General features: G+C 39.8%; 1 protein-coding gene across 1 annotated transcript; it reads left to right on the forward strand.

Annotated features, from left to right (window-relative positions):
• Positions 1–1,865: 1,865 nt before the first annotated feature.
• Cpo (carboxypeptidase O) lies at positions 1,866–11,233 on the forward strand. The gene is made up of 4 exons (XM_015480985.2): positions 1,866–2,200; positions 3,341–3,543; positions 9,332–9,416; positions 10,220–11,233. The coding sequence occupies exons 1-4, from the start codon at positions 2,077–2,079 to the stop codon at positions 10,477–10,479; spliced, it is 672 nt and encodes a 223-aa protein (XP_015336471.2). The 5' UTR covers positions 1,866–2,076; the 3' UTR covers positions 10,480–11,233.
• The last annotated feature ends 9,886 nt before the right edge of the window (positions 11,234–21,119 follow it).

Consider the following 21,119-nt stretch of genomic DNA (forward strand, 5'->3'; position numbering starts at 1 on the left):
GGTTGTGTTATATGTTGTCTCTCAGTGTTCCTGGTGGATTATTAAAGTTGTTAATTCTCAATTACTTATTCATAAAGTTAGTTCAGCAGGGTGTCCTAAGACTTGTAGGCAGAGTAGAGTTTTAGAGAAAAGGAAAGGTGGGAGAGAAATGGTACACAGGTTTAGTTTTCGTTTTGTTTACAACAGTGTATAGTTCAATGTCTTTGTGAGAGAAAAGGTTATCTTAGAGGCAATCAAGTCTCTTCCTATTGATAGCCATGGTCCTCCTGGGCTGTTTCAGATCTATCTGTGGATGAGCCAGATCAGTAAGAAGCATGCAGAAGTGGTGACACAGCATCTCCTGGGAATGACATTTGAGAACAGGCCCATGTATTACCTGAAGGTGAGTGAAAGGGCCAGAAGGGCCTTCCTTGGAGAACCCCTTCTCCATCTGAGGGTCGTGTTGAAGACTAAGGAAGGGCTCTATCAGAAATGTGGGAGAAGTTAAAAGGAGCAGAGCAGAAAGTCATTTTCCTTTCCACTCCAAACTGGGCTTTTAAAATTCCAAACATATTGATGTGTATGCCTTGATCATGTGGGTGGGGCTAGAGAGGTAGGACTAAAAGAAGCAGGCCCCAGGGGTGGCCATTCCCACACATGCCTCTGCCTTAGCCAGTTCACTTGCCATCTGCATTTTAAATGTTTTCTAAAGTATTTTCTCTTTTTATTAAAAAAAAGAAAGAATTTTTTTTCATAAAAGTATTTTCAAGTTGCAGACAATCTTCATTATTAGTTCTTTCATTTTATATTTGAAGTTACAAAGATCAAGAGAAGCAAGGTGACTTTTTTAAGGTCCCACAGCTGAATAATTCCACAGCCAGGGGAACAACCAGGTCTCCAGGTTCTCCTGCCCCTTTTGCATATGACATGGTGAAAACTACTTGGGATCAGATAGCCACTCTTCCACAAGGCCAGGACTTCTGGGCTCCCAGTTCTGGACCACTGGTTTTCTATCCTGGCTACACATTACAATTACCTGGAAACTGCAGAATAATTTGTTGCCTAGGTGCCACCTACAGAGATGGTGGCCTATTGTTCCAGGATGGGGGCAGGCATGCTTTGAAAGCTCCCCAGGTGATTTTCAATCTGTAGCTGAGTTAACAACCACTGCACCCAACCAGTGGTTTTCAAACGGTGGTCCTTGGACTCACAGCATCAGCATCACCTGGGAATTGGCTAGAAAAGCATATTCTCCGGATAGATTCTAGCCATGTGTGTTTTAACAATCCCTGCTAATCCTGATGCACACTTGAGTTTTAGAACTACAATGTGTTTCTAACAAGTACCTCAGAGACATTGATATTGCTGGCCAAGACCACTCTTCAGGTACCTCCACCAAAATAGTCTGGCATTTATTTAGTGTTATTTATTTTACTGCTTTTATCTTGTACAGATATGTCAATCTACAAAGCAAAACCCCAAAGTGAGAGTTGTCTCAACTACTGTGTGTGTGTGTATGTGTATGTGTATGTGTATATATATATATATATATATATATATATATATATATATATNGGGGGGGGGGGGGTGGTGTGTCTCTGTCTCTGGAACAGACTTTCTTGCCTTTGTGTGAATTGAGTCCCTCCCTCTGAGCTTGGCTGGTGAAACTTGTCTTTCTCTCCATCTCCCCTCATCAGTCATCTGCTTCCAGAAACGTGCAGAGACCATCTCTGATACACCTGGAACAGCCTTTTTCCATCTGTCAAGCTATTTCCCTTTCATCCTGTATCACTCAGCCCTTAAAAATGACTCGGAGATTTGCTCTGAGTAAGCAGGTCACGTCCACAGGCGCAGCTGATCTGCTCCGGAGGAAAAAGCCAAACTACTTCCTCCAATTTGATTGTTTACACATTTGCATGCTTTTGGTTGTACAGATGTTTCTATGATTGGGGGTTGCTAGTCCATCTTCCAGACTAAAAATTACATGCATAGGCTTCGCCATGTTAAAAGCAAGTTTTTCCAGATAATCCTAGGAAACATTTTTCACATTCAAGGACCACCTGTCACCACTAACACTGTGATTTATGAAGCCTTGGAATGGCAACATCCTTTTTGGTTCCTCTGTTACAGGATCGTCTTTGGAGGAAATCCCGTTCATCCCACAATAATGGCACATGTTTTGGATCGGATCTCAATCGAAATTTCAATGTGTCCTGGTGTAGTAAGTACACGTCTACTGGATGAATTGGTGGGGGGGAAAAGAAGCGAGAAACAAGGAGTGAGGTGAATTACTAAAGATATCATTTTTTAAAATTTTGTACCGCTTTCTGAGCATTCTGTCCAGTTTTATTCCAAGAGTTGACATTATGTCTATAGTAAGAGTCATTGACACTCATGTACAGGACTCTCTTCAAGTGCAGATAGCTAAACAAGGACAAAGCAGACCTAGATCAGTACAAATATATCTAAAATTCTTCACTTTGTTTGAAGATATTTAGATCATCTTAAAGAAAAGAAAACCCAGAGCATTATCCTTGGAGATTATTGTACAGCAGGGAGGTAGCAATAAGCAAAGCAAACATTTTCTTCTCCTTATGGCACTTCTATGTTTCCAAATCTCAGTATGCCCAAAGAATTGGAAGCAGATAGAGGCAGGAATGGTTAAGAGCATTACCACTCACCAGATGGCAAGGGTTAATATTCAGACTTGGCAGCTGAGTGGTCTTGGAAAAAAAATCACTTCATCTTTCTGCTTTAATTTTCTCTTATGTAAAATGTGAGTCACCATAATCCCACTTTATCAGAAGGTCACCATGAGGATTAAATGGGATGCTACATAGGAGAGGCTGGGTGCAGACCGAGCATGTAAGAGGTGCTCAACTTGATTGAGTTTTATTAATGAGCTTTATTATTGTTAATAAGGAGGACTCCTTACATCCTTGCAAAATAGCTCTAATGAGACTTAAGCCAGTAAGACACTGAAGGAGCGACTTAGGCCAATAAAATTATCAGAAATAGACTTAGGCACTTGGAGACTGATTCCCAAACATTTGTTTCAGAGTCCACCTCAGGTTTAAGTGAAAGATTACCAAAATGCCATTTCATTTTTGCACTCTCTCTCCTGGGCCATGGACTTGGTTTCTAAATCCTAATGTCAGGCCTCCTGCCTTTCTGAGTTGCTTCTTGCCTGATTATCCCCGGTGACTACCAAGCCGACTGATTTACTCGGGATTGACTTAGTCAACCAAGGTCAAGTTTTGATACCACCCACAGATGCCCCAAGCAAGGATGACTCTTTGCCTTCATTCATTTCCAGATGGAGATCATGAAGGCTTCTTTGTCGTTTCTTGTACTTTCACAGGTATTGGTGCTTCCAAAAACTGCCAAGATTTAACATTCTGTGGGACAGAACCAGTGTCTGAACCAGAGACTAAAGCTGTCTCCGGCTTTGTAGAAAGCAAGAAGGAAGACATTTTGTGCTTCTTGACCATCCACTCTTACGGGCAGCTCATCCTCACTCCGTATGGCTACACCAAAAATAAACCAAGTAACCACGAAGAACTGGTAAGCCCACAGCACAGCCCTGTGGTCTCCAGAGAAACCCAAGGAGGCCCTCTGCTTCCTTTTCCTCGTCTCCTTTTGCAAGGGAGCCTCCAGCCTCCCTCGTCTTCTCTCTGCTCATCCTTATTTTCTTTTTTTCTGTGTTTCGTTCCTTGCCAGATGCCTGCTGAGAAAGCTTTGGGTTAAATGCTGCTTTACCTACATTAATTAACTACCTGTTTCATAAAGTGTCAAGTTGGGAGACATCTTAGGTATTCGCCTATAATATAAATGAGATGATTATGCTAATAATCTGCAGAAAAGAGCTTTCGTTTCTGTAAATTCTCTTGAAACTCCAATCGGCAATTACAGCTTTTGAACCATGCTTTAAAGAACTTGCCAGCTGTTAGTGGAATATGGCATATCTGAAATAACATGGCTAAATAATATCTGCTCTCTTCTCTGCTAAACACAATTCTCTATTTTCTTTTAAACTCTTTCTACATCATTTGCCGGGGAATATCTGTAAGGGGAAGTATCAACAAGAGGTGAGCTGGTGCAGGGAAATTCTTTTGTGTTTTATCCACGTTCCTTTCTGAGGCAGTTTACCCAAGCCCTGGTGGGCAGAACTGCTAAAAAAGAAGTGGACTTTTTGCTCTTTTGTAAACCTAAGGACAATAGTCACAAAACAAAGGGAGGGCACGTACACAATTGTTGTAATATTTACTATTTTTATTTTTAATTCTTTTTTTCAGTTTCTAATTGTGATAAAGTACACTTAATAGAAAATCTACCATCTTAACCGTTTTTTAACTGTAGAGACCAAAGTATTCCCAGTGGTGTGCAACCAACTGCCAGAACTTTTTCATCTTGTGTAATTGAAGCCCACTAAACAACAACTCTCTGTTTCCCTCTACCACCAGCCCCTGGCTACTGCCATTCCACTATCTGTTTCTATGAGTTTCACTATCATAGATTCTTCATATAAATGGAATCATGTAGTATTTGTCTTTTTATAGCTGGCTTATTTCACTTAGTATAATGTCATCAGAGTTCATCTGTATTTTAGGATGTTGTCAAAATTTATTTTCTTTCTAAGGCCAAATTATATTTCATCATATGTATAAGTCATGTTTTGCTTATCCATTTATCCACCAATGGACACTTAGGTTGTTTCCACTTTTCAGATATTGAAAATAATGCTACTATGAGTATGGGTATGCAAATATCTCTTCAAGACCCTGCTTTTAAATCTTTTGGATATATATTCAGAAGCACAATTGCCAGATCACATAATTCCATGTTTAACTTTTTGAGGAAACACTAGATGGTTTTCCATAGTGGCTGCACCATTTTATGTATCCACCAACAATGCATAGAGTTCACTTTCTCCACGTTCTTGCTAATGCTTGTTATTTTCTGTTTAAGAAGCCCCTCATTATGTGCAAATGCTGGAATGGATGTGAGACAGCCTTATCTCAGAGGCCTGCTGGTTATGTTATGCTTCCTGACCCTCTCTTACTGGAAGATGACCCATAAAACACAAGATCTGGATACAAAAGAAAAACCCACTACAGATTTTTATTGGAGGGAACCCTTCCACCAGCAGTTAAAAATATCCAGCAATACTCCAGAACCTTTTGTACAATAACTTTTCCTCCCTTGGTCCAGGAAAACTTGTATTGTGGTCATTTTGTAGACAGTGGAAGTAACCCACATTTGACTATATCTTTACTATTTACAAAGGGATTTTACAGCCACTATCTCAGTTGATCCTTATAACAACAAAATAATCTCACTTTGGAGATGTAGAAACTGAGACCTTGGGATAACTATATTTGCAGACCCCTATAGACAGGAGGTGGAGGCCCAGCTGGACTCCCATGACCACCTTGGGCCATTATTCTTACACTGTCTCTATTCAGAAAGGGTTTGCAACTTTTAGCAGCAATGATAATTTAGAGTCCCAGTCAACTATGTGCCATTTCTTCCTCATCGAGAAGCCCTAGAAGTTTCTTCAATAAAGAAATACGCAGAGCAGAGATTTCAGCCAAGAAGCTCAAAAACTTCTACATCCTCAGTTTCTGTGATTTTAGTTGTAGATTTCTACTTTCTCCTTCAAAGGAGTTGTGACAAAGCCAAGAGACTCTCCAAAGACATTATAGATCCTTAATGGGAAGGGGGTCTTCACCAACAGAAAGATCTTTGGTGGGAATGGCTTTCCACCAGCATTTATATACCCCAGTATTTTTCTTCCTTCTCTTTTTGGCTCAGGAAGACAGATACTACATGACTATTTTGCAAGGTCTATATTCAAAGGTTAGAAGGCCTGTGTTACTGACAGGTTATCTGGTTAGATCCCAGTGACATAGGCTATAGAGTTAGTAAGAAGTCAGGAGAGACTTGAGGCAATCATGCTGACACTAGAGGTGGTAACTCTAAGACAAGAATGCTAGCAAATCCTTAGTACTAAACATAGAAATTGGAAAATTCTCTTGTATTTCTTACAGTCCCAGGTGCTGAAGAGTTCACATAAATGTTTAATCTAAGAATTTTCCATAATTTGTTTTTCAGTGTGAAAAATTAGCAGTCATGCTTCAACCTTATTGAAGCCACTTAGTGGTGCTTTTATGTTGTCAGGGTAGGTAAGCTTTGAACAAAGACACAGAATCAAGCCAACTGCTCCAAAGAGTTGCTCATTTCTAACGTTATTTATAATCACCAAAGACTAGCAATTAATCTCTCTGTATTTACAAAACCAAAAACTTTTGGAAACCATGGTAAATATTACACTTCATGACAGACATCTTGGCAATCACTATGTAGGGGAAACATTACTATATATAGCTCCTTTTCTAAACTGCTCTGGCAATTAGAATAACTCTAAGAATTCTAATGTTTTACATGCTTCCATTATTTCCACTTTAATTATTTTCATATAAAGCTCTTTATAACATCCCAAGCTCTGGTTCTTCCCTGCACATGCCAGGTCCTTAATCATACACCTGCCTGTGAATACATGCTTACAGGCATTTCTCTAGGCCTGGATAAGGAGTTGCCCATCAGGCTATAGAGGTCTTTAGAGTGTATATCATGTTCTACTGGCAAAGGAGTTTTTATCATTTTTACCAGGAAATACTTTTAACCTGAGAAGGGCCACAGAAGTATTGAATCTCTATGGCCTTGCAATACAGCATCAGGAGAGAGAAGTATACTTAGAGCTCCACCCTAGAGACGGAAATTGAAGTCAAAAGTCCAGGGGATTCCACAGCATCTTCTTGGAAATCACCTGATTTATAAGCTGAGGATCATTTCATATATGTGTGTATACACACACACACACACACAAAATATATATATATAAACACACAAACATATATATACATATATATACACAAACATATATACATATATGTATATATACATATATATGAAATATATATTATTATATGATATATATTTTAAATATGATATATGGTATAAATAAATTACATATATATATATATATATATATATATATCTCCCTTATCTGCTTTCCCATAGTAATTACTAATGGAAAATTCTTTAAAAAAAATAAAGTCCAAAAGTTTTGGGGTTTTTGTCTGTAAAGATGGGGGAGAAGACTATCTCTGGGAAGACTATTTCCTACCCTACAGCCAGGATTTGAGGAAAAGGAACTATAGAGAATAAAATAAAGCTGGCAATGGAAAGAAGAAATGATTGTCTGGGGTAAGCTCAGGGTGAGGGGACATAAGGAATCATTTGGATTGAAAATGTAGCCTGGGGCTAATCCATGAATCCCAAGTGAAAGGTAAGGCCCACCATGGATCAGATGATATGGAGTTTCATTCAAAGAAACAGGACACGCATAGGAATTAAAAATAATTGAAAACAATTTATATCACTGCTAGACAACTCTCAAGGAACTCAGGAAGGATGTCGTTGGTAAAAATCACAGCGGTGCTTCCCCAGGCCTCCTGCTCTCCCCTGCATCACACAGCGGCTCCCTGTGTCCTCTCCACCCTTCACGCTCATTTCCTTGCTTGCATTTTTCTCTCTAGAGATCTCTTTCTGAGTCTCCCCTCCGTCTTATAAGTTTCTCTTCTTTCTACACTGTAAGCGATTAAACAAGCTTTACACCTTGTAGATCTTCAGCTTTTCCTACCCGTTATCTGAGTTCTAGGCAACACGAACCTAGGAGTTGGGGCAGACTCAGAATGATGGGGGAGAGAGACAAAGAGAGCAGGTGCATGAGCAAAGGTAGAATTCTCAGTAGTGAGTAGAGAAAAGGTGAAACATTTGCAGAGATGCTCAGGTTAACATGTTTTTAAATTTTTCTTTTAATTTAGCCAGACCTAGAAAGTCCCCAGTTCCCAAAGGATGTTGCCCACAGCTGCTGCATACAACACACCACCACCAACACCAACACCACCACTGACTCCCTTTTTTATTCTTCCTTTTGAATTTTCCTGGGTTCTTCCTCACTCCACCCAAGTACTTCTCTATCACATCTTGGCATTCATCTGGGCAGTGCAGAGCCAGGAAAGGAGAGTCAGCGTCTCAAACTAGGCCCAGCATTAGTGAGAGGCAGGAGAGTTGATTCATCTATAAGCACAACTAAAACAATGGTGGATCATAGTGCAGGCAGGAGTGACAAGGGATTGGTGGTGTTTTTGTAGAATCTAGAAGAAGTATTGGGATGCACCATTTGGTGGGTGGAATATAGCATGGAGGAATCTGGGATGGGGAATACTTAGAGGGTCTGAGTGAGGACAGATCTATGCAGTAGGATTTGTCAGAATGCCAGTAAGCACAGCCAATAGACTCAGACCTCAGTAACTGATCTCAGGAAAGGGTCTTCAGGGAATAAGGTCGAGACCTTAGAAATCATCTGTTTCTAAGGAATTTCCAGTAAAGTAAGGTGACATGGTGGGTACAGGGACAAATGTGCCTTCCAGCTCAGAAATTTTTATGAGAGATGTCATCAAATATCTATAAAGAAAAATAAGAGGACTCATAAGAGAGGTGTAGATAAAGGGCTGTGGGAGATTTGAAGTGTGGAAAGATGAAATCCAGCTGGGGTGACCAGATAAATCTCTATGGAGAAGTTGGCATCTCAGACAGCCCTTTGAGGTTGAGTAGAATTTAAACAGATAGAAATCCCAGATAGAGGGAACATCCTGAGGAAAAGTAGAGAGACTGAGGAACCCAGGGGAAATTTCAGTTTGACTATACTCTAGGGTGGACGTCCAGAAGATGGTGTTGGAAAGCTGGGTTAGGGCCATACTGTAGAGGATCTCAAAAACTAGACTAAGACGTTTGTACTTAATTCAGTGAGCAATCTGGAGTTATTAGGAGCTTTTCAGCAAGATCATGATCATAGCTCTACTCATCTGGAAGCCAGGTGGAATAAATTGGGATAAGGATTGATGAGAGAAAGAGAAACTTTTTAGAAGAAGCAACAGACCAGTTCAGGTAATGAGCCTGACATATGGTCATGGTACTGGAAATGAAAGTTGGTAACTGAGAGAAGGAGAGTCAAAGATATTGCAGGATTTTCCGTGTTTGTTAAGGAGCATGCAATGCCAGAAATAGTAAAGTCAGAACAGTCTTATTGGTGGGAGAAATGATGAAATTGAAAGTGAGTATTTGAATCTGAGATACCAACAAGCTACCCAGATGTTTATGTTCAATGGGAAGTTGGAAAGATGATCTAAAACTCTACAGATCGATCTGGACAAAATACCAAACGCTTGGATTGTCGGATTTATTTTTAACACCAGATATCTGTCTCTGCATTTCCCACCTACAGATTCGAGTTGGACAGAAGGCAGCCAATGCATTGAAAGCAAAGCATGGAACCAATTATAGAGTTGGATCGAGTGCAGATATTTTATGTAAGTATCTTTTTTTTTCCTTCGCAGTAGTATCTAAGGCACAAAAGAAATTGGGTGGTGAGGTGGGCAGGAGAGGAATACAAGAGCCCCTAGGATCAACAGGTATTTGTACAAATCAAAATGACCAAGGATAAAAGGGAACCTCTTCAAGTCCAGAATTATACTCTCTAGGGATAAAGTATGAACTAAAAAAAAAAAAAAAAAAAAAAAATACAGTCTCAGACCAGAGACTCTCTGGCTCCAGTTAAAAAGAGCTGGCAAGTTAGAAAGCACAGGAGTTAACAGTATGGATATTGTACACTGACCCTTGGCCAGTTAATTCAATTCCATCAAGCTAAGAAAGCAGAGAAGAATGAGTCCTGGAGAAAGAAACTAAAAGAAAAGAATTTAGTTGCAAAAAGAGGGTATTGCTTCTCCCAGCCCCAACCACCACTTCCTCTGCCCTCTGGCATCCCACCTACGTAATATTGCATCATAGTTTTCTTGTGGGTCATTTTACTTCTGTTCCTATCAGTTCACTCTTGCCTTTTGCTATGAGATTAACTAGACTCTGATTCAGCTAAGAAGCTCCAACCAAACCTCTGCTATGTGCCAGGTGCAGGGCCAGATTACGGGAGCAGACGGGCTAAATAAGACACAGTCCCTGCTGTGTAGGGGCAGCCCATCAGGAGATGGAGAAGACAGGTCTCCAGGAACTCTTAATGAAACCACTCCCTTTTTATATTGACTGAGCTCTTATTCCCTAGGAAATCCATCCTTTACAAGTGAGATTTCTACTTGTGTCTTCTTGTTTTCATTTACAGATCCCACATCAGGGTCTTCAAGAGACTGGGCTCGAGACATCGGGATCCCCTTCTCATACACATTTGAGCTGAGAGACAATGGTACCGAGGGGTTTCTTCTGCATGAAACTCAGATCCAGCCCACCTGTGAGGAGGCCATGGAGGCTGTGCTCTCAATCCTGGATGATGTGTATGCAAAATGGCTCTCCAACACTGCTACAAAGGTGACATCTACCACTGTGTTGCTGAACCTGCTGTGGCTTTTCACATCTCTTCTCTAAGTGCGTCCTACTCAGGCCTGCTCAGCACCAGTGATGTAGATGTGGTTAGAGGGAAGATGTGTGCAGTTTTATAGAAACCAAAACTCTAAACTATAAACACCTAATTCAATAAAGAACAAACATATTTGCATTTAGTATTATTTTACCGGTAATTAATTTTTATTAATCTACAAGAGTTTGTTATTAGGTTGCTACAATAATGATGCAAACCCCTCTAAAACTCAGCAATGTACACATCTATAGGCCAGCAAGGAAGTGCTGCCATCTTGGCTGTGCTCATTACGTGTCTATGGTGACTGCCCAGGCAGCTGGTTGAACTTTGAAAGGCTAACTCTTTCAGCTGGTCTGGGATAGCCTCAGCTGGGATGAGGAACAATAGCTATGTTCGATGTATCTTCTCCTTCAGAAAGTTAGTCCAGGCCTGTCCTCATGGCTATAGTGAAGGAGAAAGCAAAAGGAGAGCATGTGCCAGTGTGCAGGCACTTTTCTGCATCCATCATATTTGCTAACATCTCATTGGCCAAAGGAAGGCACAAGGGGTAAAAAAAAAAAAAAAAAAAAAAAAGCACAATGCAAGGAATGAAAATCTAAGGGTCATCAATGAAATTACTCTATCTGGTGTTTAGTGCCATACCCTTGAACTTCACTAGTTTAGCATTTACAGTTGGGATGACTGAGTTGAATTGGATGATTCAACTAGGTTATTATGAGTCTTATCCCGCTTTTAACCTTGAAAAGTCTGTGAGTACCAGCAGAACCCCACTGCTCTTGAAGTCTAATTAAAGGTCACATGATGAGATTCTTATAGGATCTTTCATGTTCTACTAATTTTTTTTCTGATTGATGATTTCAATATTCACTAAGGAAAATGAAGTAGGAATAGATTTCCTGGATCTGGGGATTTCTTTTTTTCTCATCTAAATTTTTTGAAATTTTTTTCTTATGTCTTTGAATCAGGTTCTCCCTTGAATTTGTATTAATGATTTAGCAGCAGCATTCAGAAGATAAGTTATATGATGTCTCTATATAGGTGTTGCTCTCTTTTTTTGGTATTTATTTATTAAAAAATTGTTTTGAGATTCTACTAGGTGCATTTTCTTTGGTCCTGAGATGACAATGGTAAGTAAGGTAGATATGGTCCCTGTTTGTTTGGAATTTATATTCCTGTGCGTAAGATCCAGAGTAGCAGTCGTAAATAATTGGGATGGATGCTCTGCCTCCTACCAGGCAAATCCCAGCTCGAGGGAAGCCACACCAAGCAAGAACACAAATAAATAACCTAAGTATTGCAGGTTGTGACACATGCTATGAAAGAAGTAAAGAATAAGTAGAGAGACAAGCAAGGGCCAGATTGTTTATGGATATATAAGCATTTAATTGTGATATCTCATCTATTAAATTTTAGGTGCTCTTAAAGTAACATCCATGACTGTCATTTGCTATGTATCTCTATGTGACACCTTGAAATGGTGCTAAGCACTTGTCAGGTTTTGAACAGATGTAGCTGTGACTAGCTGACAGGACATCCTTGGGTGTTCAGTCACCCATTTCCAAATTTCCTTGTTGGTCACAGTCACAATACACTTCTTGGTTTGTAACCCTTTTATTACCTCTCTTTGTCCTCTTTATTTCTTCATGTCTTGCTAGTGTGTGGCTGATAAGGGTCAGAAAGGAAAATGTCAGGGGCAATAGGGCTTAATGAATCAGAGAACGGCTATTAACATAAAAATACCAGCTCCACAATTGTGGCATTGTCGGGGCATTGTCAGGGAAAATGGTTAGGTTTCATCAATGGTCAGACTAGAAAAGGAAACTAGCAGGACCACTCAGCGCCATATTTAAGAAGAAAGCAGGGGAGCTGTGCATAGAGACATGTTATTAATTTTAATCTACCCTGTGCTTTGGCTTCCAAGGTCTTTTTCTTTCTTTCTTTAATAATTTGGGCCTCTGAGTATTAAAAGAGCCTTAACTACTAAGTTTATTATTTGATGTCTAATGATTGAGCTAATGGGCAAAAAATGTTGGAAGAGAACAGATAGATGCTCAAACCCATCACCTTGCTGAAACGTCCCACATGAATTTTTTCTGACTTCAGGACACAACCTTTGCTTCCTTGAGAGACTTGTTTCAGGGACCTTCTACCCTCTGAGGGTTCAGGGTACTGGGGGACATGACCATTTTTTTTGTTTCTCCTGATTTTTTTTTCTTTCTTTCTTTTTCTTTTCTCTCTCAATGTAAAAAAAAATTCCTTCAAGAACAAGGATAGAAAGGTGAATGACCACACTTGATCTTTCTTAAGGATGTTTTCTACTTTCTGGTCTAAGATACTTATCATTTGGGAAAACTTCACCACTAATACAACTAATCAATCTTTAGAATGTCCTGTTCTGTGCCTTTGTCTGGGATTTAATATTACCCTACTTCAGCTTGCTACAGTTTTATGGATGTAGCAGAAGGCATTTACTCTGGGTCAGAGTAAATGGACAGTATTTCTCATGGCACATTAAGCATCATAAACCCTGGCACATCTACGTTGGTTCCCTTTGCTCCCAAGTTCCAAGAGGATAATGGAAAGAGCTCAAATGCCTTGTGTATGTTCAGAGAAGTATGTGGCAAGAGAGAAACATGAGCTTGGAAATCCACTGCTTTTATAGCAAGCAGTAGGCAAGCCTAACCTTTATTCCAGAGACAGACACTTCCTCTTCATGCAAGCTGGTCTGTTTGCAGCAAACAAAACAAAACTCCAGGTAAGCAGTGGTCAGAGTCTTGCATTCTCAACATAGCTAGCAGGATGTGTAGAAGAAAAGGAATCCATAAAGAACTGGCTCCCAATAGACTTTTTGTATCAGGTTGAATGATATGAAGTTACTGTTTTTGTAGCTCAAAAGGGTTTTACGAACTGGTGACTTTTATATGGTTCAACTTAATATTATCTCAGTGCTAATAAAATATTTCTACAATGCCTTTTTTCTTTTTCTAGAAAGTTTTATAAGACTGTGTTTTCTGTTACAATTTCTTTCTTTCCACCAAACTCTGTCAGTACTTTTTTTCCATAACTAGTCTTACAAAAGATCTAGGTCTTCCTGACCTATAGATGAATTAAGAATTTAAAATGATGCAAAATGAGAAATTCAGATGTTGTTCATGCTTCTAATTTTTCCTAAAGTGGAGTCAAAACAAGTTATAGGTTTTTTTCTACTATGTATGACTAAGTTCTATTTTCCTTTATTTTGTGTATATAATTTGAATCTCTCAAATTTATTATGGCACTAAGAGAAGCCCACTGACAAATTTTAAATTGTGATACTAAATACAAAGGAGTTTTAAAAAAAATAAATTTGTAATTATTCATTTCTTTTGCAATGTACAGTGATTAAAATATTGTATGTGTTATGTTGGGTGACATTCCTTAGAACCCCAAATTAGGTATTTCTGTATGTTTGAGGAAGAAGCTGGGTCAAAGAGAAGTTAGTAACATGCCTGTGGTCACTATTCTTAATAACTATTGATTGACTAGATTATAAAGTGGGATGGGAATTTTTGGTTCTAGGCCATCAGAAGTATTCTCCAATGGATGTTGTTGGTGCTTTGACAAGACTCCTTCAAGTCCCTTCTCCTGTATCCCTTCCCATCCTTGAAGTGGGTTTTTGCCTCCAACAGCTGTGTGACTCTTTTTCTTGGGATAGTGCATGAACTTTACCTGATGCCACAGGAAGCCAGAAATATGTGGGAATTATACCCACCACATAACCTCCAGCCCCTGCCTGGATGGTAACTGATAACACCCAGGAATATGAAAACCTAGTTCCCTTGCAGTGAAAGATGTAACTTATGTTCAGAGATTCTGTGGGATAAGGTGAAAGTTTCTCTCCAGAGAACTTTCTGGAAAATTGCACTCTTGTGTGGCTTACTCCCTTCCCCTGTCCTGCTTGCCTGCTCCCTTACCAGTCTCTCTTGAGAGCAACTTCCTCATAAAGCACTCCAACATGAATCCTCACTTCTGGAACTGCCTCTGGGAAGCCCAACCCTCTTTGGAATTATTGTGAAGACATTTTAAATTTCTTAAAGTGACCTTTAATACAACTATCATTATTACTTAATATCCAGAATATGCCTGGGGATTCCAAATATTATATGGACAGAAACATTTCTATGTTGAAGATGTGATCATTCTAGGTCATGAGGTGCCTTGTACTCAGAGAAGCCTTTTACATAGAGAAAACAGTTGCATTTTCATTTGGGCTGCTTATTGAAGACACAGTAAAAAGAAAGATTAGCCTTTATGGACTTGTAAATTTTGAAGTAGTTGGCATTATAATAAGACTTTATGAGAAAATAATAGCCACTTATTAGAATTTTTTCACTCTGCTTGTATTTGAGGCTACACAGTCTTTTCTTAGCTACTCTGAAAAAGAAATCTTTCTTTCTAAGGATTCATTCATTTAAAATAATAAAAATGAATAAATAAATAAACTCAGAACAGCTGTAATGGGGATGGTGCTCACTCCCATCCTGTGGCATGGTCCTTCCCTATGGAGCTCTTATCATATGTCCTGAGGATTATTTTTTTCCTTTTTTTTTTCAAACAGATTTGAGAAAGTCAGTTCTAAAATAATTTTTCTCATCATGGTTGAACAGTGTCCTTTCTTTTCACATATATAGTGCAAAAGTAACCATAGAAATATAGAAGAGATAAAGAATCATGTATATTCATGGATTTGAACCCACCAAAACTCAGTCATCTAGGAAGAGGATCTGAGCAGGAGAAGCAGCAAGATAGGGTAGAAGCAGGGGGTTGAAGGTCCTGGATGCTAGATAGGAGTCTACATATTATTTCTCTAGGTCACGAAGAGCACCAGCACTTATGTACAGGGGACAGGGTTAGACACATTTGTGTAAAGACTAGAGTGAGACAATGGAGAGGGAAAGGGCAGCAATGTAGTTAAATGTACTGTGGACACGTAAATTGATTAAGACCTAAGTTGACTTGGTACCCCCAGAAATGAAAACAAATGGATGAAAACCACAGACCTTATTAAAAAGATTTAATGTGGCCAGTATTTGAATATGGAGATGTGAAAAAGGACGGTTCAAATTATTGAGAGTCACTGATTAGAAGAACTGTGGTATTAGAAGATTGTGAGAACGTCTCTTCAGTCATCTGTGTTTCATCTCTGACTGGAGAGGTATAATCATCTTGAAAATGGACTTCTAGATCCATGGAAGCCAGAAGGAGAGCAGGATGGAAAAAGAAGAAGACATTTGGCTTCAAATAGAAAATAGGAAATGCAAAATTGCCACCTTAAATTGTCAGTTGAAAAGCCAGGGTTGATTTTACGTCTTTAAATCAGGTGTCCCGTCACAGAAAACCGTCATTTCAATCTCATATTTCAAACTTCATTCAATAGGGAAACTTGGCAAAAGCTTTTTAAAAAGTTAAAAACTATAATCACTACCAGTTTCCTCTTGCACATACGCTGATTTACCCTATGACATTTACTTTCTAATTAGGTTTGCAAGTCTATCACTTTAAAGGTTGACTATTTTCTCTAAGGCTGTTGCTTTAAGATTTGTTTTACAGCAGACTTTTTATTTCAAATAAAAATTTACCTTGAAGTATGATATATAAATCAGATAAAAACAAAACTGTCCTGCCTTATTTGGGAAGAAGATTGGGTGGCAGGACTGAGGATAATTCCTCTCCCCAAATTTCCCTGCAGTTCTGAAGTACTTAATAAAAATGTGGTCCATGGACATTGGTCTTAGCTAGAAGCTTGGTAGTAATTCCAATTCTCAGACATTAGAGCTTTCCTTTAACAAAATCCCTAGGTAATTTGATGCTCTTGAAAATTTAGGTAGCACTCTTTTAGAGTACATAAATAACCTGGAAGTCTTTTTAAAACATGAATTCTTGGCCAAATCAACAGGTCAATGACAGGGCATGAGATTTTGCATGTTTGACAAGCTCCCAGGGGATGTTGAACCTGTTAGTCCTCAGTCTACTACTGAACACCGAGCATCAAGAAGCTAGAGCAACAGCTTCCTAACATTAGTCACTCATCTGGAAAGGTTTGCTTAAACTTGAACTATTCCAAAGTTTCTGATCCAGCAGGTAGGGCCTGAGACTGTGCACACCTAACAAGTTCCCAGGTGGTATGGATGCTGTTTCTCCAGGAAACAGTGCCTTTATTTATTTAATTAGAATAAAAAGGGTAAAACACAAGAAGAAAGATCTCTTTCCAGGAGGATCTTAAAATCGAATTTAAAATACAGATAAGGAAACAAATACTTCACATAGTAAATACTGAAATGAAGACCACGTGCAAGGAGCTGAAAAGAGCCATTGGTTCAGCCTCTGTGGGCTGGTGGGAGGGGGCTAGGGAAAGGGTCAGCTGGTTCCCTAAAACTTGAGTAGAACTTGGAAATGTTGACTGCCTAAATGATCTGTGATCCCTGCAAAACACATTGTTTAATTTGAGATTCCGATAACAGTTACGGATTCTCCACTCCATCATGAGGGAGGTAGGGGTTGCAAGGGAGCAATGGAAGAGAGGATAAGCCTGAACAAATCTTCCTTCAGACTGAAGAAGACACTGGAATGACAGTTCAGTCAAGCAATGCCTAGTTGTTTATAGCTCTTCACTGGTAGAAAGTCAAACAGCTACTGTTCCCAGTTACAGGAGGAAATCCCCACAGCTCCACTCTTGAAGAAACGAAGTTCTCAGGCCCCAGCCTGAAGGATGTACCTGCTTACAAAGATCCAGAGGTGTAATTGGGCATAATTTTGTTGTAAAAAGGTGACTGGAACCCCCAAACTGACTTAACCAAAAAAAAAAAAAAAAAGCAATGAATTTTTTGGTTCATCTAACCAAAAGGGTTAGAGAAATAGTGAGTTTCCATATTTAATTTTTGTATCTGTTCCCTCTCTGATGTTAGTTTTATTGAAGCAGTGTCCTTCTATGGGTAACTCCCCTTTACCAGCTTTGGGTCTTGATTCTATCCTCTCTACAACCCTGGAAGAAAAAAAAATCTCTTTTCCATTAATTCTAATAAATTTCCCACAAAGAGACTAGATGGGCCTCCTAAGGTTAAGAAATTAGAATTTGCAAGTGTCCAGGTCCAGGTCACAGGCCCACTCATAGACCAGCTCCCCCAATCACACAGACGGGGACAGGAAATTAAATCAGGGTGTTTGCATTGGAAGAAGAGTGAGACAATACCAGTCACTCAAAAAGCAACAGCTGCCTACTAGACCAGGAAAAACTCAAGGTCTTTCCTCAAATCTCAAAATCCCTGCTAGCAGATTCAGAGAGTCATATTCTCCAAAAAGAAAAAAAAAAGTAATTTATTTCTCAACTGTGTCCTGGGCGTTCATCCAAAATTAGGTTCAAGGTCCCCCAAAGCAGAGCCAAAGTCCTCTACTCATGGCATCTATTTAATTGTAGCAATCAAGTCTCTGTGCCCTTACACAAATTCTTCAGGGAACTATTTTCATGGACTATTCCCAGGTTTTGTGTATGTCCAAGACACACTCAGGAAGTGTCAAACAGCAAAACTTCAGAAGCCATGCTGCCTAGGTTCCAAAGTGCCACTTAGTCCCCTCATGGTTATGTGACGTGGGGCAAGATAATGACTGTTTGTCACCAGCTCTGGGCCTTGATCCTATCCTCTCTACAATCCTGGAGAAAAAAGTAAGTTAACATTTGTAAAGTGTTCTGAATAACATTGATTTTCCAGGGCAAAGTCCCTGAATGACCCTGGACACCTCCACTAGCCACAGAGTAACTATAATTCTTATCACCACAGCATCATTTCCTGTCCCAGCACCAGCTCTCATGGGAAACGCTATGATACAGGAGGAAAACTTTCACCAGAGTGAAGGATAAGAAGAAAAGTGTTCTGGAGGATGCTCACCAACCTCTCCTATGTGGACATGCCTTGCTGAGGTGTGATGTGATTGTTGGTGACCAAATACGCCCTCTTCTAACTCCTGGTTTTCCCAGTGCTCAGTTATTCTGGGGTCTATAAGGTGTCTCACCTTGGCGTCACTGAAGAGGTATTTGTCCCTGCAAGAAAGACACCTGGCATGGAAGACTGAAGTGGAGGTCCTCCCCATCAGTCCTTACCATCTTGGCTGCCTGCCAGGCCTCTGGACTACACTTAGACCCACACTTCTCTGATGTCACCAAGAGGAGAGAGCAGTGTCCTTCCCCTTCTAAGAACCTTCCATTATCCCTCTCCTTATGGTCTTTTCCCTAGGCTGATCCCATAGTTTCTTCTGGTCTTCATGGTCTATCTTTCCATTTCCCTCTGTAAGACAAGTTTTGTATCATAGCCATGAAGCACACACATATCTAGTGAGGAGCAGAGAGCAGGTTCAGTAGATCCTTTGAAGTTATTTCAAGTTAGGATAACATGGAGAATAGGATGAGTGTGTGAGGTTATCCAAAAAATTGCTTCCAAAACAGGCAAATGAGGGAGGGCTGTAAATCCAGTAGAAGGCACTAAATGTCAGAGGACCCAGTCACCTCCCTTGGGCAGTGACCTTTCTTTTGGTCTTCACTGGCTTTTTGCTTTAGGATCATCTGGATTCCTAATCTTGACAAAGGTCACCATCCAGTGAGATTATCTCTGACTGGCACCAGCTGTCTCACTCCAGTTTGAGGTCCAAAGTTACACAAGATAGATTATCTGATCCCTGATAGGTGAAGATTTCTTGTATGTTCAGTTAATTACTCTTTATCTATTGCCTGTCATTTAATTGCAATCCTATTTTTTCTCAAGGTCATGTTCAAGCATCGTCCCAGTCCCTTAGTTTGTCTTCCTCTGCTTCATTGAGCCTGCATTTGTTCTTTTCCTGGTCCTCTTGAGGTCAGACACTGCCAAGAGAGGAGTGTTCCTGATGTCTACAGGTAGGCATGATATTATAATGACACATCTCCCAAATTATTGCTTTAAGATGACTGTGAATCTAAAAGCTTTTGACACATGACAATACAGATATCTCAGAAGATGAGATAAGATATTCTGTTCATTTACTCAGAAACAGTGAGGATAAATATGAGCAACTATGCTGTAAATAGTAAACACTGGCGATTGTAGGTTAAGGTGACTGCAGTTCCATCTTCCTTCTTGTGGCCCATTTCTTATTCTTCCACCATTTCTTGTTTATAGCGTTCCTTACTCACTCTCATTCATTTACCTGCAATAATCAAACTGAGCTCTTAAGATCACAATAGTAGCTCATTGTTAAGTCCTTGTTGATATAACATTATAGTTAAGAAGTTGGATTTTTAAGTCAGGCAACACTGGCTCAAAATACAACCACACCCCTTAGCTAGTTTGGGTTCTGTTCACCCTTCTCTACATCCACTTTTGCCATGCCTTCATCTTAAGCAGGGTATTGTACTTCCCCATTCTTTAATTTGGGGTTCATCCATATGACATGCTCTGGCTAATTTCACATGGGTATTGTGCTAGTTCTAAGCCAAGATTTAAGTAATCTCATCTGCCAATTTGAGGCTGTCATCATGAGAAATAAGTACATGGCCCAGTTGGCCTAAGAAGAAAGAGAGATGCATGGAATTGAGCCTCCACTGAGTTCAGCTCAATGTGGCCAGCCTCCTGGTAACCATTGGATGTGTGACCTAAAGAAGTGCTTCTGCGGATGCCTCTGAGAATCTGTGGTCCTTTGTTACACAGCACTACAACAATAGCTAACTAAACTGTCTCTCAGTTTCCTAATCTGAGAATAAAGGATCATAACTGTAATAGGGTTTTGGGGAGGAGTAGGTGAGACAATGCTTATGAAGTGCTAAGCATAGTGCCTGATGTGCAAGAATCAGTCAGCACTTAGGCTATTATTATTGCTGTATGCTTGGATTTATATTCATTATTTCCATCTATGTTTCAGTTCTTCCCATATATAAAATGGAAATCCAAAAATATCCATGAGACCAAATCACTTCTGCCAATAGATTAGGAATGAAGACAAAAGGCATCTTTCCAAGGAATTGATGATAATGATGCAAACAATGGACCAAAGACTAGAGCATTTGGTTAAAACCTGGGTCCAGAGGTAAAGGTTCTTGGACCCTGGAATAAGTCCTATGGGTCTGTATGTTACTACTATTTTAAAGTAGTTTCTGCAATTCATATCACACTCCGTGCCTTGTCACACTTTTTTCATTACTGGAGTCCCCTGGAGGTGTGTGGGGCTACCACCATGACATTGTCAGAAAGGTAATGTCTGATGCTCCTGTTGTGAGGAAGGCTGTGTTCCCAATTCCTTTCATTAGGATTTCTCTCCAGGGGTAAAGACAAAGGACACTCCACACAGGTGCCACAGCAGAACCCCTGCTCTGGCTTTGTTTTCCTGGAGCCAGGCTGAAGCCAGGTGTTATCAGAGCTTTTCAGCTGTGTGCCTCTAAAAGTCCAGGGTTTTTAAAGGATGAACATTGAAACTGCTTTCAATACAAGGCAGGGGAATGAAAGAGAAGTGGAAGTACCCCTGGATGCTCTTTATAGGTGCCCAAACCAGAGCTCTGCTCATTTGCAAATATTCTCATGGCCTTTCTCTTTTCCCCAAATAGTCAGGATGCTCCAAACTTAATCCCAGGCTTACAAAGAAGTCCAGCTGA

The sequence above is a fragment of the Marmota marmota genome, unplaced genomic scaffold (assembly GCF_001458135.2).
Source record: "Marmota marmota marmota unplaced genomic scaffold, marMar, whole genome shotgun sequence".
Classification (NCBI taxonomy): Eukaryota; Metazoa; Chordata; class Mammalia; order Rodentia; family Sciuridae; genus Marmota; species Marmota marmota.